The 16,109-nt window shown below is 41.0% G+C and overlaps 1 protein-coding gene across 4 annotated transcripts in view; it reads right to left on the reverse strand.

The window, feature by feature from the left end:
- Positions 1–16,109, reverse strand: part of ttc7a (tetratricopeptide repeat domain 7A) — a 50,958-nt gene that overhangs the window by 12,241 nt on the left and 22,608 nt on the right. For all 4 annotated transcript variants that reach the window (XM_008430398.2, XM_008430399.2, XM_008430400.2 and 1 more), the window contains 7 exons: positions 13,788–13,905; positions 13,628–13,685; positions 13,375–13,447; positions 12,367–12,527; positions 3,926–4,042; positions 3,402–3,514; positions 2,515–2,649 (listed from right to left, as the gene is read on the reverse strand). In XM_008430398.2, coding sequence (XP_008428620.1) covers positions 2,515–2,649; positions 3,402–3,514; positions 3,926–4,042; positions 12,367–12,527; positions 13,375–13,447; positions 13,628–13,685; positions 13,788–13,905 — 775 coding nt within the window. The remainder of the gene's footprint in view (positions 1–2,514; positions 2,650–3,401; positions 3,515–3,925; positions 4,043–12,366; positions 12,528–13,374; positions 13,448–13,627; positions 13,686–13,787; positions 13,906–16,109) is intronic.

Raw genomic sequence — 16,109 nt, forward strand, 5'->3', positions numbered from 1 at the left:
TGGATGGATGGATGGTTGGATGGGTGGATGGATGGATGGTTGGATGGGTGGATGGATGGATGGTTGGATGGGTGGATGGATGAATGGTTGGATGGGTGGGCGGTTCCTGCTGTTGGTTGATGATGGAGGGAGAGAACAGAAGAAGAAGAAACTCCATTAGTAAATTCGTGTGTTTTGTCTCCTTACAGACAAACAAACAGATCAGAGAATCAAACCTCAGAAACTCGACACAAACTTTCTGGTTCAGGAAGGAAACGGAGGCCGAGAGCAGCGAACGGAGCTCCTGCCTAAATATGGCCGTCCCATATGAAGGGCCTCCCTGCCCTCAAACAAACCCCAGACACACAAACCCAGCGGACCGACCACAGGCTCTTCCCTCTCCAAGATGGCCGACGAGGCGTCCTGCAGCGGACCCGCCGGCCAACGAGCTGCCAGGCGGTTCAGACACTGAACATCATCGGCCCACAGAACCTGATGTGGAAGCTGAGTGGAGTAAACGCTGACAGCGCCGTCTGCCGTGTGTGTGTGTGTGTGTCTGTGCGTGTGTGTGGGCTTTGTTTGTTTACCTGTGCCTCACAGATGCACAGATGGGAAACACTTAATGCATGCTAGCTCTGTGGGATGTCTGCTCCCAGCCTCGGGGTTCCGGTGCATAACGTCGGGATGATTTGGATCCGGTTACGTAAGGTATTTTCCCGCTCCTCACCTGAGCTCTTTAAATTAAAAAAAGCTACCAGATCAGTGCTTGCATAAGCATTTTTCTTCCTAATGTGTCTCATATGGAGACCATTTGATCTGCATGTAAAACCGTCAGACAACACGATAAGAAGAATCTTCAGTATAACCAGAGTTGGTTCTGGATAAAAAAAGTACTTTTGGGAGTATTTGTACGTTTGATTTTTACTTGAGTAAATTTATTATGAAGTATTTCTACTTTTATTTTTGTAAATTGCTGTATTTTCTACCCACTGATTGAAAAACAAACATGTTTTAACCAGAAATTTAACAGACAGACACCTGCAGTTTTTGTTAAAGTTTAATCAGTTTATTATTAATAAAAATTGATTTGGAAAAATTTTCTTTTACCTGATTTTGATCATTTTTTGTTACTTTTATAAATTATTGTCATTCTGGTCACAATTTCCACTTTATATTTTATTTTTTCTTAGCTGATGATGTAATTTTTAAATATTAAATTATTGATAATCAGTTACTCAGTACTTGAGTAAACTTTTGAGTAATTTCTTAAATGGCTTCTTTTTACTTTTATTTGAGTAGAAATATGTTGAAGTTACAGCTATGTTTACTTTTGTTGGCTACTCTGGTCTCTATTTGATTATATTTTGATATATTCATGTATTCCCAACAAAGATGACTCCAGAAATGGACGATGTCTTTGTGTTGGGGCCTAGAAAACCTTGTTTCTGTCTGAAACCATTCAGAGTTTCTCTTTTCAGGCAGATGAAAAGCAAACTGTGCAGCCGTAGCAGTGAAAGCTGTGCAGCCTCAGAGTCTTACACAACTTACTGACCTGTTTATATGCTCAATTTAATTTCAGCCTCTCAGGGGAGTAGGACATTGTTTATGCACTTGATGCAACGTGAGCACACTTTTTTTTTTTTGTTGCTGTGCGCACTGCAGCATCAAAAATTCACTCAGGCGACTTGTTTGTTTTTTGAGAAGAGCCAGAGAACGTCAAGAGGAGGAGAAATCCTGCATCCAGAACGAGGCGTAATCTAGTTTATGTTCAACATTATGCAACGCAGTAATGATATAAACGATCTTATGAGTTAATAGGATTACTAGAATCGTTTAGTTTTGCATCTGATGGCCTTTTTTCAGTGCAGCTGCACCACACAGCCAAGTCTCTGCACACATCTGTTTAATTCAGAAAGCAATTCCAGGAAAGAGCCATTTTCCAAGGCGCCACTGTTTAAAACAGGGGTGTCCAAAGTGCGGTGCGCGGGCCGTCTGCGTGCGGCCCGCGGGAACAGGTGGCCGATGCACATGGAGACTTTATTTTTAGATTAGAAATGGAATGGGAAATATTAATTATCTTTGAACAAATTACACATTTTGCTTTCTCTTTAATTTGATCAACTGACGTCTACTTAGCAACAGAAACTAGAAAATTACTTGGTAGGGTTTTGTGTTTTTGCAGTGCACATTAATTTACATAATACAGGAGTTTCACTTTTTGAAATTACTAAAATGTCTTGGTTCTTAATTCGTTTGAAACTAGCCGTATTTAACTCTCTGACATCATAATGTCATTATGGTTACCACGGTTACAGGGAAAAAAGTGTAATCTAATTGCAGGGGGTTGGTATTTAAATAAACTCTTATTAGTCCGTTTATTTTTAACTTTCGGCTCACCAGGTGTTGAGCTCTGAATGTTGTTTGGGCGGGATGGCGCATTTCGTTCTGGGAAGTTTGAAAATCAAATGTTCCAGGAAATCCCAGAGCGAAGGGGCCTGAAAACGTGGCTCCGGGTCACGTGCTGTGAAGTCCTACCAGCCTGCAGCCAGATGCGCTCCAGAGTGGCCCAGATGTAAGTAGGGCCCTGGCGCCGGGTGGAGCTCAGGTCCGATACCTCTGACAGCGCCGCCTCCAGACGGGACACCGCCACCGACGGAGGGCTGAGGGATCCTAGGAGAGGAGGGAGAGGAAGCCAGAACCACCAGTGGATCGGTTAGAGGTTGGGTCTTCAACAAAATGTCATTTTATTCACTCGGTTAAACAAATTTTATCATTAAAGCTGCAGTATAAAACTTTTACAAATATATTTTTTTACATATTTGTTATCATGTTGTGACAGTTTGTTATCAGGGAGATAATTTGTGAAAAAATTAGATCTCCTCCACCTCCTTTGAGCTTTTATTGCCGCCTGAAGAAATGGATCGCTCCCAACCAGAAACAACCAATCAGAGTCAGGAGGCGGGGCTTAGCGCTGTCAGTCAACCGCACTTCCTGCTAAATGTGCCTAGCCTGAGCATTCACAACGGGCTACGCTTGTTCATAAAGTCGGATGGAAAAATGCCAGCAGATCTTCTGATTTTGATGGATTTCCTGCTTGATCCTGACTGAAACGCGGGTCAAAGGTCGGATTCATCACTTTTATTTAAACACAGAGTTTTAATCTAAAACAGGTTAAACGTGGAAATCCAGTTAAATCCAGGATTTTAAATAGATTTTATTACAGACTCAAAGTCCAAATTACATAAAAAAGAAAATTAATACAATAAAAGAATAAAAAGTACAATAAAAAAGGCTCCTAACCATTCAGGAGGAAATCATACCAGATGAGTATTTAACGTTAGTCAGCAGTGGGATAATTCTGTTAGAACTCCTTTAAACAACAAATAAAAGTATAAATCAGGTTTAGAATGAAGAAAGCAGACCTGTGGAGTCGTCCTGGAAGTCCGGGAGGTTGAGGTGGATGGAGGGCTTCCTGACAACAGGGCTGACCTCTGACCTCTCAGCCATCGGCACGCTGCTGCTGTCGTCCGTCTCACTGCCAAATGTAACGAACAAATCTGAATTAAAATGAGATCCATCATGAAACATCCAGTTGCTAATTGTAGCCAAACATTCATAAAAAAGTGCCAAAGATTTGAACAGTTTAAGTGTTATACAACATTACGTACTGCACGTGTGTTGAACTATTAAAGTCTTCAAATGATGAATAGATAGAAAGTGACACCTCTGGAAAAGGATTCATCATCATATCAGGTGAATCACAGAGTGGGCAGTAAAGTAACACTGATGATCTAATATCAGCGCAGAGCGGGAAATCCTCAGGATCAACAATTAAAGTTGTAATTCAATAAAACTAAACAAGGCAGCGCTGACAGCAGCCATTATGTCTGGGTCCAAACTGAGACGCTTCGCTTTCCTCTCTGCACTAAAACACCTGCAGGTTTACCTGGAGCGGCTGACGTCATACTGGCTCTGCCAGCGCTGCAGCATCTCCTCGCAGGTCTGCAGGGCTGCAGCGGGTCCCAACATGGCCTCTTCCAGCTTCACCTTCGTCAGCAGCAAACTAAACCGCAACAAGCATCTCAGTTAGTCGCGCTGTTTGAATTCAAACTGGTGTGTTTAGGTCTCATTGTGTCCCTCACACTGCAAAAACACAAAGTCTTACCAGGTGTTTTGGTCTAGTTTCTCTAGACAGGAAACAAAACTAACTTACAAGTAACTTTTCAGGAAGATGCAGAGGCTTGTTTTACATAAATAATTTATCAAAATTGGGAATAATTACTTGTTCCATTAGATTATTTCACAGTTTTGATTTGTTATAAGTTAAATAATGAAAATTACCAAATGAAAATCAAACAATGTGGTTGCAAATTTTTTTTAAAATAAAAAATAAAACAGACACACACAAATATATTTTTCTTTGGCAAGGAGGTCAAAGTTCAAAGGAAAATACAAACAGCAGGAAATTTAAATTTATTTTTGAAAAATATGTTTTTTTGTATATATTTTTAAAACATCATGATTTAGTGACAATTTTAACAAATATGCACCAAATATTTTTAAAAATAAAAGTCCAGCTGCAGCTTTAGAGTTTGTGATCTTGAGAAAACGTGAAAACGTTTAAAGGGTGCGAGTTGTGCGACCGCTTTTACGAGGTTTTGTACCAGCAGCAACGGCTGCTTTTCCTATTGTTGGCAAATTAAACAGTAAAATGATTTGAAAACAACCAGAGGGCGACGCAGATGGATTTCCGAGAAATGAGGATCATTATCACATGAAACGGCGAAGAAAAACTCGGGCCGCATTAAGAGCTTCTGAATTATCGCCGATATCTGGATCAATGAAGCCAAATGGAAGAGAAAGCTGGTCAGCAATGAGCTCTGAAAGGGTTTCTGACGTGTGTGTGTGTGTGTGTGCGTGTGTGTGTGTGTGTGTGCTAAGAAGCAGCAGAGTGTTTCCGCTTCGCCCTTTTAGCTGAAGACAACTGGTTAAGTGATGTGGGAGTCTCTGATGTGAACTTCTCTGAGTGTGTGTGGGTAATTGCCAGAAGGGAATCTCAGAGGATGAAGTCCGTCATGGACATCAATCACCCATAAGACTGAAGGATGGGGATCATTGATGGAGAAACTGGTTTTGGTACCAACTGGTGAAAAGACGAAATGAAAACGGGATTAAAAGATGGAGGGATTTGTGTGCAGAAGAGGTGTACGGAGTGTGTGTGTGTGTGGGAGGAAGGAGGCTGGATTTACTGGCACACAGATGACAAGTGGTGCAGAGGGAGGCTGTGTTAAGGATACGGCTGCCAGCAGGAGTTCACCGGAGCGGGCGTCTGTGTGATGGTGGGTGTCGGTGTGATGGAGCTTTTAGCAGCATGGCGGCGGCTCATCCAGGTGACAGGAGCTGCGGAAGCAGCCGCATTTCCTGCGCACAATAAAACCGATTCTCTCTTTGTCGCCTCGGTGTACGACATGAGAAATCCTTCTAAGCTTAGATCAGTATTAGTTGGTAAAAAAAAAAAGAAATACCAAGAGTACAGCTTATGCTTAAGTTATTTAATGTTGTATCTGAACTGAACTGTTCTTTCTCAATGGATTTCAACAGCAGGAATTTGGTGAATGAGTTCAAAGGGTCAAAAACTACAACCTACCTACAACTGCACGTTGTTTCATTTAATATATAATCATTAGTGTGTTTGATTTATGTGAAGTGACGGTTATAAACTTACACTGACAAAAATTAACAGCAATTATTTGGGTTATTTAGCCTGTCATAAAAAATAATTGTGATAATTTGGTAAAGTTTTATTTTCACCATGTTAATCATTCATAAATGTTACAGTGTTGAGCACAATATAAACATTTAGCTTTCTAATTAAATATTTAGCCACAAGCAAAAATATTTAACTTGCTAACAAAATGGATAACTACAAACTAAATATTTAGCTTGCCAAACAAATGCTTGCTTGCTAGCTAAATTTATAGCTACAAACTAAACATTCAGCTTGCTAATTAAATGTGTAGCCACTAGCAAAACTTGTTAGCTTGCTAACAAAATACATAGCTAAAAATAAAATGTTTAACTAGCTAACTGGATGCTTGCTAATTAAATAATTAGCTGCAAACTAAATATCTTTCTATATTTAGCAGGAAGGCTTGATTTACAAACATTCAGAACTAAAAAATGTTTGCAGCACTGCTGCCTTGCAGCAAGAAGGTTGCGGGTTTGAATCCCAGCCTGTTTGTTCTCTCTTTCACATGTGATGGGTTAATTGCTTTCTACAAACTGTCCTCTCTGTTGCCCTGAGGTGAACTGGCAACCTGTGACCCTGCAAGAATAAGCTGGAACAACCAACCGATGGATTTATTCAGAAAATCCCCTATTTTCTATGAAATGACTGATAATAGGGCAGAAACGATTCCACCGTGCTCTTCTGTGCCTCAGTACAATCTGTGTTTTCCCAGGCAGCGTCAGAAAAGATAGATTTCACCAAGATTACAACACTTGAAACTACACAGCGGATTACACAGCCTGTCATTTTCCTGCCTCCTGGGACGGAGCCGGTCGTGTGCAGAGCGGCGCAGCTCTGAGTAAACGCTCGGCGTCGGAGTGCTGAGAGTGGTGAGTGCCAGCGTAAACTCCACACATAAAAATAGCTAATGATGTTCCCTCCTGGAAAAAAAAAAAGTAGTATATCTACTATATTACTCATTCCGCACTCCCACAGATCAGAGAGCGTAGTCTCTGGAAGCACATGAGGCGTGAACACAAAACTGCAGATGTACGACAAGCGTAAATATATGCACACGCACATGAACGCACACGTGCATAAATAACACACACACACACACACACACACACACACACACACACACACACACACACACACACACACACACACACACACACACACTAGCCTGTGCAGATATGCTTTCAGATTGCAACCTGACGTACAGTAAGCCATGCAACGCCTAAAATGAATGCTGGATCTTTAGTATAAACTGTGACACTCACTCAAATGAAGGCTTGTTTATTCTGTGATTATAATTTCAAAGAAAAGGAAGAAATTAAGAGAGAGAGAGAGAGAGAGAGAGAGAGAGAGAGAGAGAGAGAGAGACAAAGTGTGTGCAAGGAGGGTGAGAAAAAAAAAACACCGGAGAGCGATTGGACGCAGCGGATACAGAAGAAGGCAGAAGCCGGGGGTTGAGGATGTGGGAGAAAACGAGGAAGCAGAAATTTGGTATGCTACAGCGAGCTGACAGTTCGCTGTGGTGCACAGAGCCAGTGGCTAACAAGAGTCACACACATCCATGTGCGCACACTCAATACACAAACACACACACACACAACATGCATGTGCAAGATTGGACAAATGTTCGCGCACTCGCACCCACACAAGTGGGAGCACGCACATATGAAACACACACCAGTCAGAGCCAGCTTTGATCTCTCACACATCCAGAGCCGATGATATTCTATGGGCCTCCTGCTGAGAAAACACCTCCTTTCATCGTCTCCCTCCGTCTCTGTCGGGAGTCTTGTATTCCGACTTTGAGCTCTGCAGCCGGGCCTCGGCTCAGCGGGCCGCAGCGGTGAGGTTTGAGTATGAAATCAAAAAAGCTTTACTGAATAGATGCTCCGTGTTTCATCATTCTAATTTAAACAGTGCACTGTTTTTTTACTTAGGCAGGACACTGTTTGAGAAGATCAGTTTTCAGGGCCTGACATTGATTCTCTGCAGAACCTTAAAGCTGCTGTATGCAGTTTTTATAAAATATATTGTTTTTACATATTTGATAAAACTGTCTCCGTGTCATAATGAGACAAATCTCCTCCACTTCCTCTCTGAGGTATAACTACCGTCTGAAGAAATGCCTGACCAACAACAGCCAATCAGAGTCAGGAGGCGGGTCTTAGCGCTGTCAATCAACCTCATGTAGTCGCTGTTAAATGGGTTAATGGCGGAGAAATATATTACTGTCACAGGAAAACCTTTTTAACTATAATTAGAATTCGCAATAGGATCTGTTGATAGGGAAAAGCGGCAGCAGAGGACAGAGGGGATGAGCAGCACCACGAGATTGTGATTGACAGCGCCAAGACCCGCCTCCTGCATCTGATTGGTTGTTTATTGTTAGCACTGGGAGAAATAAGAGGAGACACATTTCTCACAGATCATCAGGAAACAGCTACAAAAGCAGGACTACAACGCAAGGCATTCTGGGAAATAACAACCAAGACAAACACGCTAGTCTAACGCTAGCAAGAGAAATGGTTCATGGTCTTTTACCAAAGACAAAAGAGAAGAGATGTCACTCCATTTTTGTTTACTTCTCATGTGGAAGAAATTTGCGCTCAGTGTCTTCAATAGTTTTTGTGTCGCTAAGTTCAGTGGTTCTTGGCGTAGCGCCACCACAGGCGAGGAGGGGAACAGGTTTTTCAATTCGTGTGGATCATTTGACACAATGTGTATTTCACTCCCTTTTCCCATCGACTCTGATCATGTTTCTCGTCCGTGCTGAAGAAAACCATTCCCACAGCATGATGGTATCACCACCATGTTTCACAGTGCGAGTATTACGTCTCCTCAATATATTTCTCCCTGACCTTCTGCTGGGCTCCTTGGTATTTACAGAACAGATGCGTTTACACTGAGATTAAGCAATGAACCGGTATTATCGCACTAACCGTGTCACTGACTTATGAAACTAAAACGATGAGGAGAAAAAACAAACTGTTTTCTACAGCAGATGTTTCTTATTTACATGTTGGAGCCACATTGTCAAAAATGTAAATGTCTTATCTCCATCTACTTCACAATAATGTGCACTTTGTGTTGGTCTATCTCCAGTAAAATACATTGCATGATATGACTAAGAAACAAAACACTCTGTTAAATATTTGTGGGAATCTTCAGGAATGCAGAACGGTAATTTTGCTGCTGCAGCAGGTGTGCAGGTTATAACTTGTCGGATAATGACGGTTGGTATGTATATTTTGTATATAAGATAACAAAAAAAAGCACAAGTAATAGAAACGGCCTTTTTTGTGGCGTATTGATTCATAATTCTAACTTTCAGATGTTGTTTACGTCAGGATTTACCGCGTCCGGCTTCTTCTGGTGCAGAGTTATGACCATTGATGCCGCAAAAGTCGGATGGAAATGCAACGTGAACGTTTAGACTACAGACGCTCTGAAAACTATTAGATTCATAACAATTCAGAATTTTTGGGGAAGTTAAAAAAATTGGAAATGGGCTGTTCAGACTGCAATAAAAAAAGATTAAACGTATTTGATTGAACATCTCTTGTGTGAGAACGTAGCGGCCATTTTGGTCGACTCTTCTCTCTTCAATCCTTCTCTATAAATCAAAGTAAATTTCCTCCCTACACTGATGCCGAGTTTGAACTTCAACAAATTGTCCTTCACACATCTAATTGTGCAAATGCAATGAGCTGACTGGCGATTTGCATTAAGCAGCCGAGCCGTTAAACTCACAGTCGTCTCGGGCCAAATCAAGATCATGATTATATTGATAAAACTCGTTAATAAACAGTTAAATATCAATATAGCTGTCTCTGCATTAATAAATACTTCTTAAAATTAAATAATATTGAACATGTTTCACGTTGTTCAATCCCTCCAGGATTGTTTTTTGCAATCAAAATCACTGATATTGAAATATTTGCAAAGAATTTTGAGATATTTGCGCTGAATTATGACTGATCACAAAAAAGACATCAAATAAAGCTGAGGCAGCAGCGTCGTAAAAGTCAGAAATACTGCCTGGCGTCACATAAACCGAATGTTTTTCACAGCTTTTGCAATAAACTTACAGTTATGCATGAAAGAATGATGGGATCTGTTGACTTTAATGCAAATTTCCACAGAATCACAGAAAACTGGAGGGACTGGTTGACCTACTTTAGCTTTAGCATGTGAAGCCTAGAGGGCCAGATAAACAGCTACGGCGGGCCACATTTGGCCCCCGGGCCTTCAGTTTGATGAATGTGATCTAAAGAGTTTATGGAGTCAAACCCTGATGCAGCAGAAAAGATAAGGCATATCTTCTCTTCTTTATGATTTTTGTTCTAAATTTCATGTTTTTTTTTAATTTAGGTTCATTTATGACCTTATAAGTGAAGCAAGTCATAAAACAAAACATTTAAAGTCAGATATCGACTATGGACTCGTTATGTCACTGTCCCTGCTTCCTTCTGACTCAACATCTTTTTTTTCTTTGTAAAAGAACCGTAACAACGGGTTGACGCGACAACCGCTGCCTGCTCCACCAGCGTGACCTCACGGTTACCGGGGCAATGGGGGATTCCTGGCACAGCGAGCGACGTGATTGGCCGAGCCCGGCAAAGAGCTCTTAAATGGGTCAAAGCAGTCAAGTGTCTCCACAGAGGAGGTGTAAAAAGAGTGTGTGCTCGTCTCCGAGTGTGTGACTGTGCATCCAGGCAGACTGGGAACAGACTTCATCATCCGACTGTACACGCAGCGAAAAGGATCGGCCTGTGCGGTTATAAAAGCGCCCACCCACTCCCTTCCTCTCCGACGCTTCCTGTCAGGCTCTGATGTCCTTCGTTATTTCATCAATTTTCTTGTTTTTCTGCTCCCTCCACCAATCTCTCTCCCACTTGCATGTTTGACAATCACCCATCTGTTTGTGCCGGGGCCGCGGAGGACAACACTGACCCCAAATGGCCGCGATACGAAACGCTTCTCAGCGCTCTGAAAGCACATCAGAGGAATGATGCAACATGCTGCCATATTAGTGTGAAAGAATCGGCCTTGGCAGGTTTTATTGCACACGTCCATCCTCCTCAGGTAATGAGCACATTCCTGGTGTTATTGCAGCTCTGAGAGACACCAGAGAGACAGATACTGTAATAATGCTGCAAAATTTACAACATTTATTAAGAAACGCCTTCAGATTTTGTCATTATTTTATAGTTATAGTTGCAATAAACTAACACATACACAGGGTTGGTGCATGTATGACTGAAATGATTAATCGGATTAATCGATTATTCAAATAATCATCTAATTTAGTGATTGATTAATTGCTAACTAATTGCTAACTAAAGACTCAAAAATGTAATTTGCTGACAAAACTGTACAAAAATATAAACATTTTGCTTTGTCTATTAATATATTCAACCCATAACTCCTCTGGTGACTTAGTAATAAACACAAAAAATAAACTGAAACGACAAAATAACAGCAAATAAACAATTAAGAAATGACTGCGACAGAAAATACATAATGATGTTACAAAAGTAGCTCACAGCAAAACAAAATCGTGGCGAGTTCTCTGAAGTTTCTGTGCTGAGGAACATTTTCCACAGAATATCTGTTTAAACTGGTAAATGTAAAATAATCACTGGATTTCGTCAGATTTCAACCTTGTTTTACTTTTACACAAAACCGTTTCAGACTTTAATTAGTCTGAAATGATTCATTGTGATGAATCGATTAATCATCAACTAATTTAGTAACCGATTAATCGCTAACGGGAATATAAACTCATAAAAAGGCAGATTGCTGAAAGAATAACACACTCAGCAGTAATTAATCAAAATCTTTTATGTTCTACCCAGAACTCCTCAGGTTTGATAGTTTTAGCTTCACCTAGTTCAAATTCTGTAAAAATATGTTCTGTTAGGTCACCTTTTGCTATTAATGGATTAATCCAAAAATAAATCAACAGATCAGCTGTAAACTGTGTTGATGTAAAGTTGAGCAGAAAGGCCTTAGTTTTCACATGTTGATGTCAGAAGTAGCTGTTATTCACCTGCAGATGCATCCTTTGCTACAAATGATCAACCGTATACTAAAGGAAAGCTACATTACTGGATTTTAAACAGAAAAAAAAATATTTTCTGATTTTAAAAAGGAACTGAATTGCTTATTTGTTTTTTTTATGTATTATTTCTAATATTCTTTGAAACAAAATCAGTGATTAAATGAACAATCTGCAGAATGTGGCCTTTTTTTGTCTGGTTAACTGATTACTCGTCAATATTACTAAAATAATCGATGCCTGCAATGCAAGGCGACACGTCCCTCTGAAGGATTGTTGCCAGAGCTGCAGTGGTGGAAGGGTGAGGTGCATGAGGGGCATCGGTGCTGCAATGCAGGCTTCCCACTCTGGCACGTCTAAATAAGGCGTCGAGACGGCGCCTGTGTTTGTGCGCTTGGTTTCCACCATAGTGCAGCCAAGACACCCAATCCCCACAGCGAGCGCTCGCTCTGTCAGGACAGGCCCTCCCTGCGCCGCGCTCTGGAGCTGCTTTCCTTCACAAACACTCGTAAAAACAACAAACAATGTTCTTCTCTACGGTTTTCTTTCTGTTTGATGTGTGATTGGGTGTTTGCTTTACTTGAAGCTGTCCGGATGCTGGCTGAGGGCCAGGGTGAGGGTGTCCAGGGCGTGACGGTGATGTTTCTGGGAACTCAGCAGCAGGGTCAGCAGGTGGAGGGACAGCAGGTCATCGGCGCGCAGAGACAAGGCCGTTTGTAGCGGCTCCATGGCTGCAGACACCTGGAAAAGCAAAACGCTTTTCAGGTAAAACTTCAGACTCTGTAGCTGCGTTTCTGTTGCAAATGCAAATCTTTGTTGATATTTTGCTAATGTTGAAAAAACAAAACTTTGCAATCGCATTGTTTTAATTAAATAATAAATTAAAGTTAGGTGTGGATAAGCTTGTCATTAAAAAAGAAATGAAAAGAAACCATCATCCTCCGGACACTTCCTGTCTTCTTCGTGGTTTGCACCAGTAGTAACATCCACTTGTTGATCATGTGACGTGTGATAAGAAGAAAAGTATTTCCTTTGCGGTTTTGCAAAATATATAATTTTGACATGGTTGAAAAACAACCTCATCTTGGCAGCAAAACTTTTTATTGAGACTTTTAATTAGAACAGCTTTATGGTCAACAGAAACGCAGCTATTAGCAGCGTCGCCATTGCTCAATTTGACATTTTGAAAATAAATTTGCTTAATGGAATCACGACAATTTAAAAAACAAACTCCTGTTTGTTGATAAAAAGTTTTGCCGATTGGTTTTTGGCCATGTCAAAGTTGTAAAACTGCAATAGAAAGTTTTTCTGCATCACACAATCGACAAGCAGATGCTACTACTGGCAGAGACGTTGAAGAAGACAACAGGAAGTGGTAGGAAGATGATGGCGGTCAATATTTTTTATGACTTATTGAGGAACAAACTTTTTCACACGTCATTTTAATTCTGTTTCTTATTTAATGGATGGAAACTTCACAATTCCAAAACTGTGTTTTTTTTCGGCATTAATGGTGTGTCAACAAAGTTTTGCATACATTTGTAATGAAAATGCAGCAATGTGACGTTGCTGAAAGGCTTGCTTGTACCTGGCGTACGAGGGCCAGCTGGAGAGCCAGGTACATGGAAATCTGAGCGTCCTGGGGGTCTAATGAATTGGCTCTGTGGAGGAAAGGCAGAGTTTTTATGTTCTACAAACACCTGAACATCAGCTCCTGAAGTCACTCAGTTTTCATAAACCATACTGAGCTTGTTTTAATTTATGGCGATTAATTGATTTATTGCTTATTATGACAGGAAGTGACAAATAAATAAAAGGGTATGAAAACAAGTAACACATACTTGTTTAATGCCTGCAGGGCTTTTTTGTTGAACTCGTTCCGATCAGCTGACAAAGTGGCTGAAGACAAAAAACAAAAACAAATCAAGGTTAGCGAGTCACTCAAAAGGTTCAATTCAAACATCCATCCGCACAGATTCACACGCATGTGGACAGACTTACCCTCAGAGGCCTGAAGGCTGAAGCTGAGGCCCAGCGCCAGGTACGCCCTGGGGAGGAACTCCCGGGCCTCCTCTCCCATCGATGCCACGCACTTCGACAGGTTCTCCGCCTCCTTGAACTTCACGTGAACACAGAAACCTTCGATGCATGGACTTTTTAAGTATTTTGTATCCGATTAATCGATTATTCTGGCGATTAATCGGTTACAAATATTGCCACATAAGAAAATGCACATGAATAATTAAAATCCCTTTTTAAATAAGAAAATCTATATTTTGTTGGCTAAAACGCAACAAAAGCATTTTTTTATTTAATCCTTGATGATTTGTAGCAAAAGATGCATCTGCAGCTAAAAAAACGTGAAAAGTTCATGTCTTTAAATAAATCATATTGATTGATTTATTTTTTAAATGATCATGGTTTTCTCAAGTTTTGTGATTGGATGATTGGTTTTATTTCCACATAGATGGACAATAAAGTTTCAACGTATCATATTAGCTTTAGGTTTTGCTCCAAGTTGTCATGTCCTCAGTTACCAACTACGCCTGTCGATAAATGGTAATATTGTTGTTTTGAGACCATTTTCATCCTCAAAGATCAATAAGCTTTAGTTCTAATGAGCATTTAACAGCGGAACTGGAAGATTATATCCAAAATAAATAAACAAAACAATAGAAACAACAAATAAAATGAATTATGGAGTCTCTGTAAATAAAATTGCTCTTGCTAGTTGAGACTAAACGCAGTAACTTCTGTTATAATTTGGCATCCAGGTAAATTTCCTACCATGTCGGGCCCAGAGATGCATGCAATTCAATTCACGCAACACATTTTAAATCGCTTGGAATCACCTTGGGTACGAAAGGTGCGACACAAATAAAGTTCCTCCGCTGTGCAGCAAATGGTGCTGCAGCAGGGAATGAAGTATTGATGGGCTGGGCCTGCTGGGAGTTTAGTGTGGGGACAGTCTGAACGGATTCAGCTGAAGGACAGCGCAGAGTTTGTTGAAGGACACACACACACACACTCGCCCACACACAGGCAGCAGCAGCAGCAGACTGCAGGCGAGGGAGAAAGTGTGCCACATGGTGTGAGAGCTGCGCCTGGTGGCGGACAGGCAGGTGGGAAGGTGGGTGTAAGGGGGTAACGCTAATGCTGCGCTCCCCTTCATCCTGTTTCATCTGCGTTTCTCTGAATCAAGCATTTTACTGCACAGCCTGTCCGCGAACATCTTAGGAGGATTACGCCATTGTTGTTTTTTCTCTCATGACTGATGTGAAGATCTGCAGCGCTGCTCTTCAGGAATTGAGAAAAGCAGCTTTGCTTGCAGATCGTCCTGCCGCAGATATCATGGAGTTGCAGAGAAACCTCAGCGATGTTCAGAAAGCTCCACGTGGGCTGGCTTAAGGAGCATAATGTCGCTGGACAGATTACAGCCCAGACTGTCCGGTGGAGCTGACGGTGGAGAGCGGTGGCCCATTTCTGTAATGCCGCGCTGCACTATGGCCATAGTGTCCCATTGTGATTAAAACTGTAAGCTCCTTAGTGTCTCTGGCCTGCCATGATCTCCAGCCACTAACAGATGCGCTGTCTCCATTCGCCTGTTGGTTCCTCTGTTCTAATCTGGCCTCACTTTCTCTTCCCGACTCATTTCATCTCTGCATCCATTGATCCCACTCTTTATTGATAGCTGAGGTTTTTTTAGGGAGAAAAGAGAGGAAGCGAACCGAACATATCAACTTTTCTGCTCTGGATGAAAGATAAAACATGGCAGAAAACCTCTGACCAATCACAACACGTCACACAAAGCTGGTCAATGGTAGACGCAACTTCAGATGAATTATGTGCGAGTCTTCACTGATGATACGATAAATTATGCTAGACGATAAACTGACCCAGAAATTATTGCAATAAACAATAACCTTGTTGTTTTGAGACCATTTTCAACCAATATAAACATAATGCAAGAACACATTCTCAGAGATTAATGGGATACAAAAATTGTCACATTCTGCAGATTTTTTATTTAACCTTTTAAGCCTTTTAATGTAATATTAGAAATATATAGGAAAATGCACATAAACAATTCAATTCCCTTTTTAAATAAAAAAAGAATCAATATTTTGTTGCCTAAAATGCAATAGCAACATTCCTTTAGTGAAAGCTTGATCATTTGTAGCAAAGCATATATATATATACATATAAGCCTGGCGGGCCTCCAGGCTTCTCTTGGCCCCCCACCAGGCTGGGAATCGTTTGTTTATTTTAATGCAACAGTGACAGCAAAAAGGGTTAAGATAGGTATAATAAAACATCAGCGAT

Source organism: Poecilia reticulata, linkage group LG15 (genome assembly GCF_000633615.1).
Source record: "Poecilia reticulata strain Guanapo linkage group LG15, Guppy_female_1.0+MT, whole genome shotgun sequence".
In the NCBI taxonomy this organism is placed as follows: Eukaryota; Metazoa; Chordata; class Actinopteri; order Cyprinodontiformes; family Poeciliidae; genus Poecilia; species Poecilia reticulata.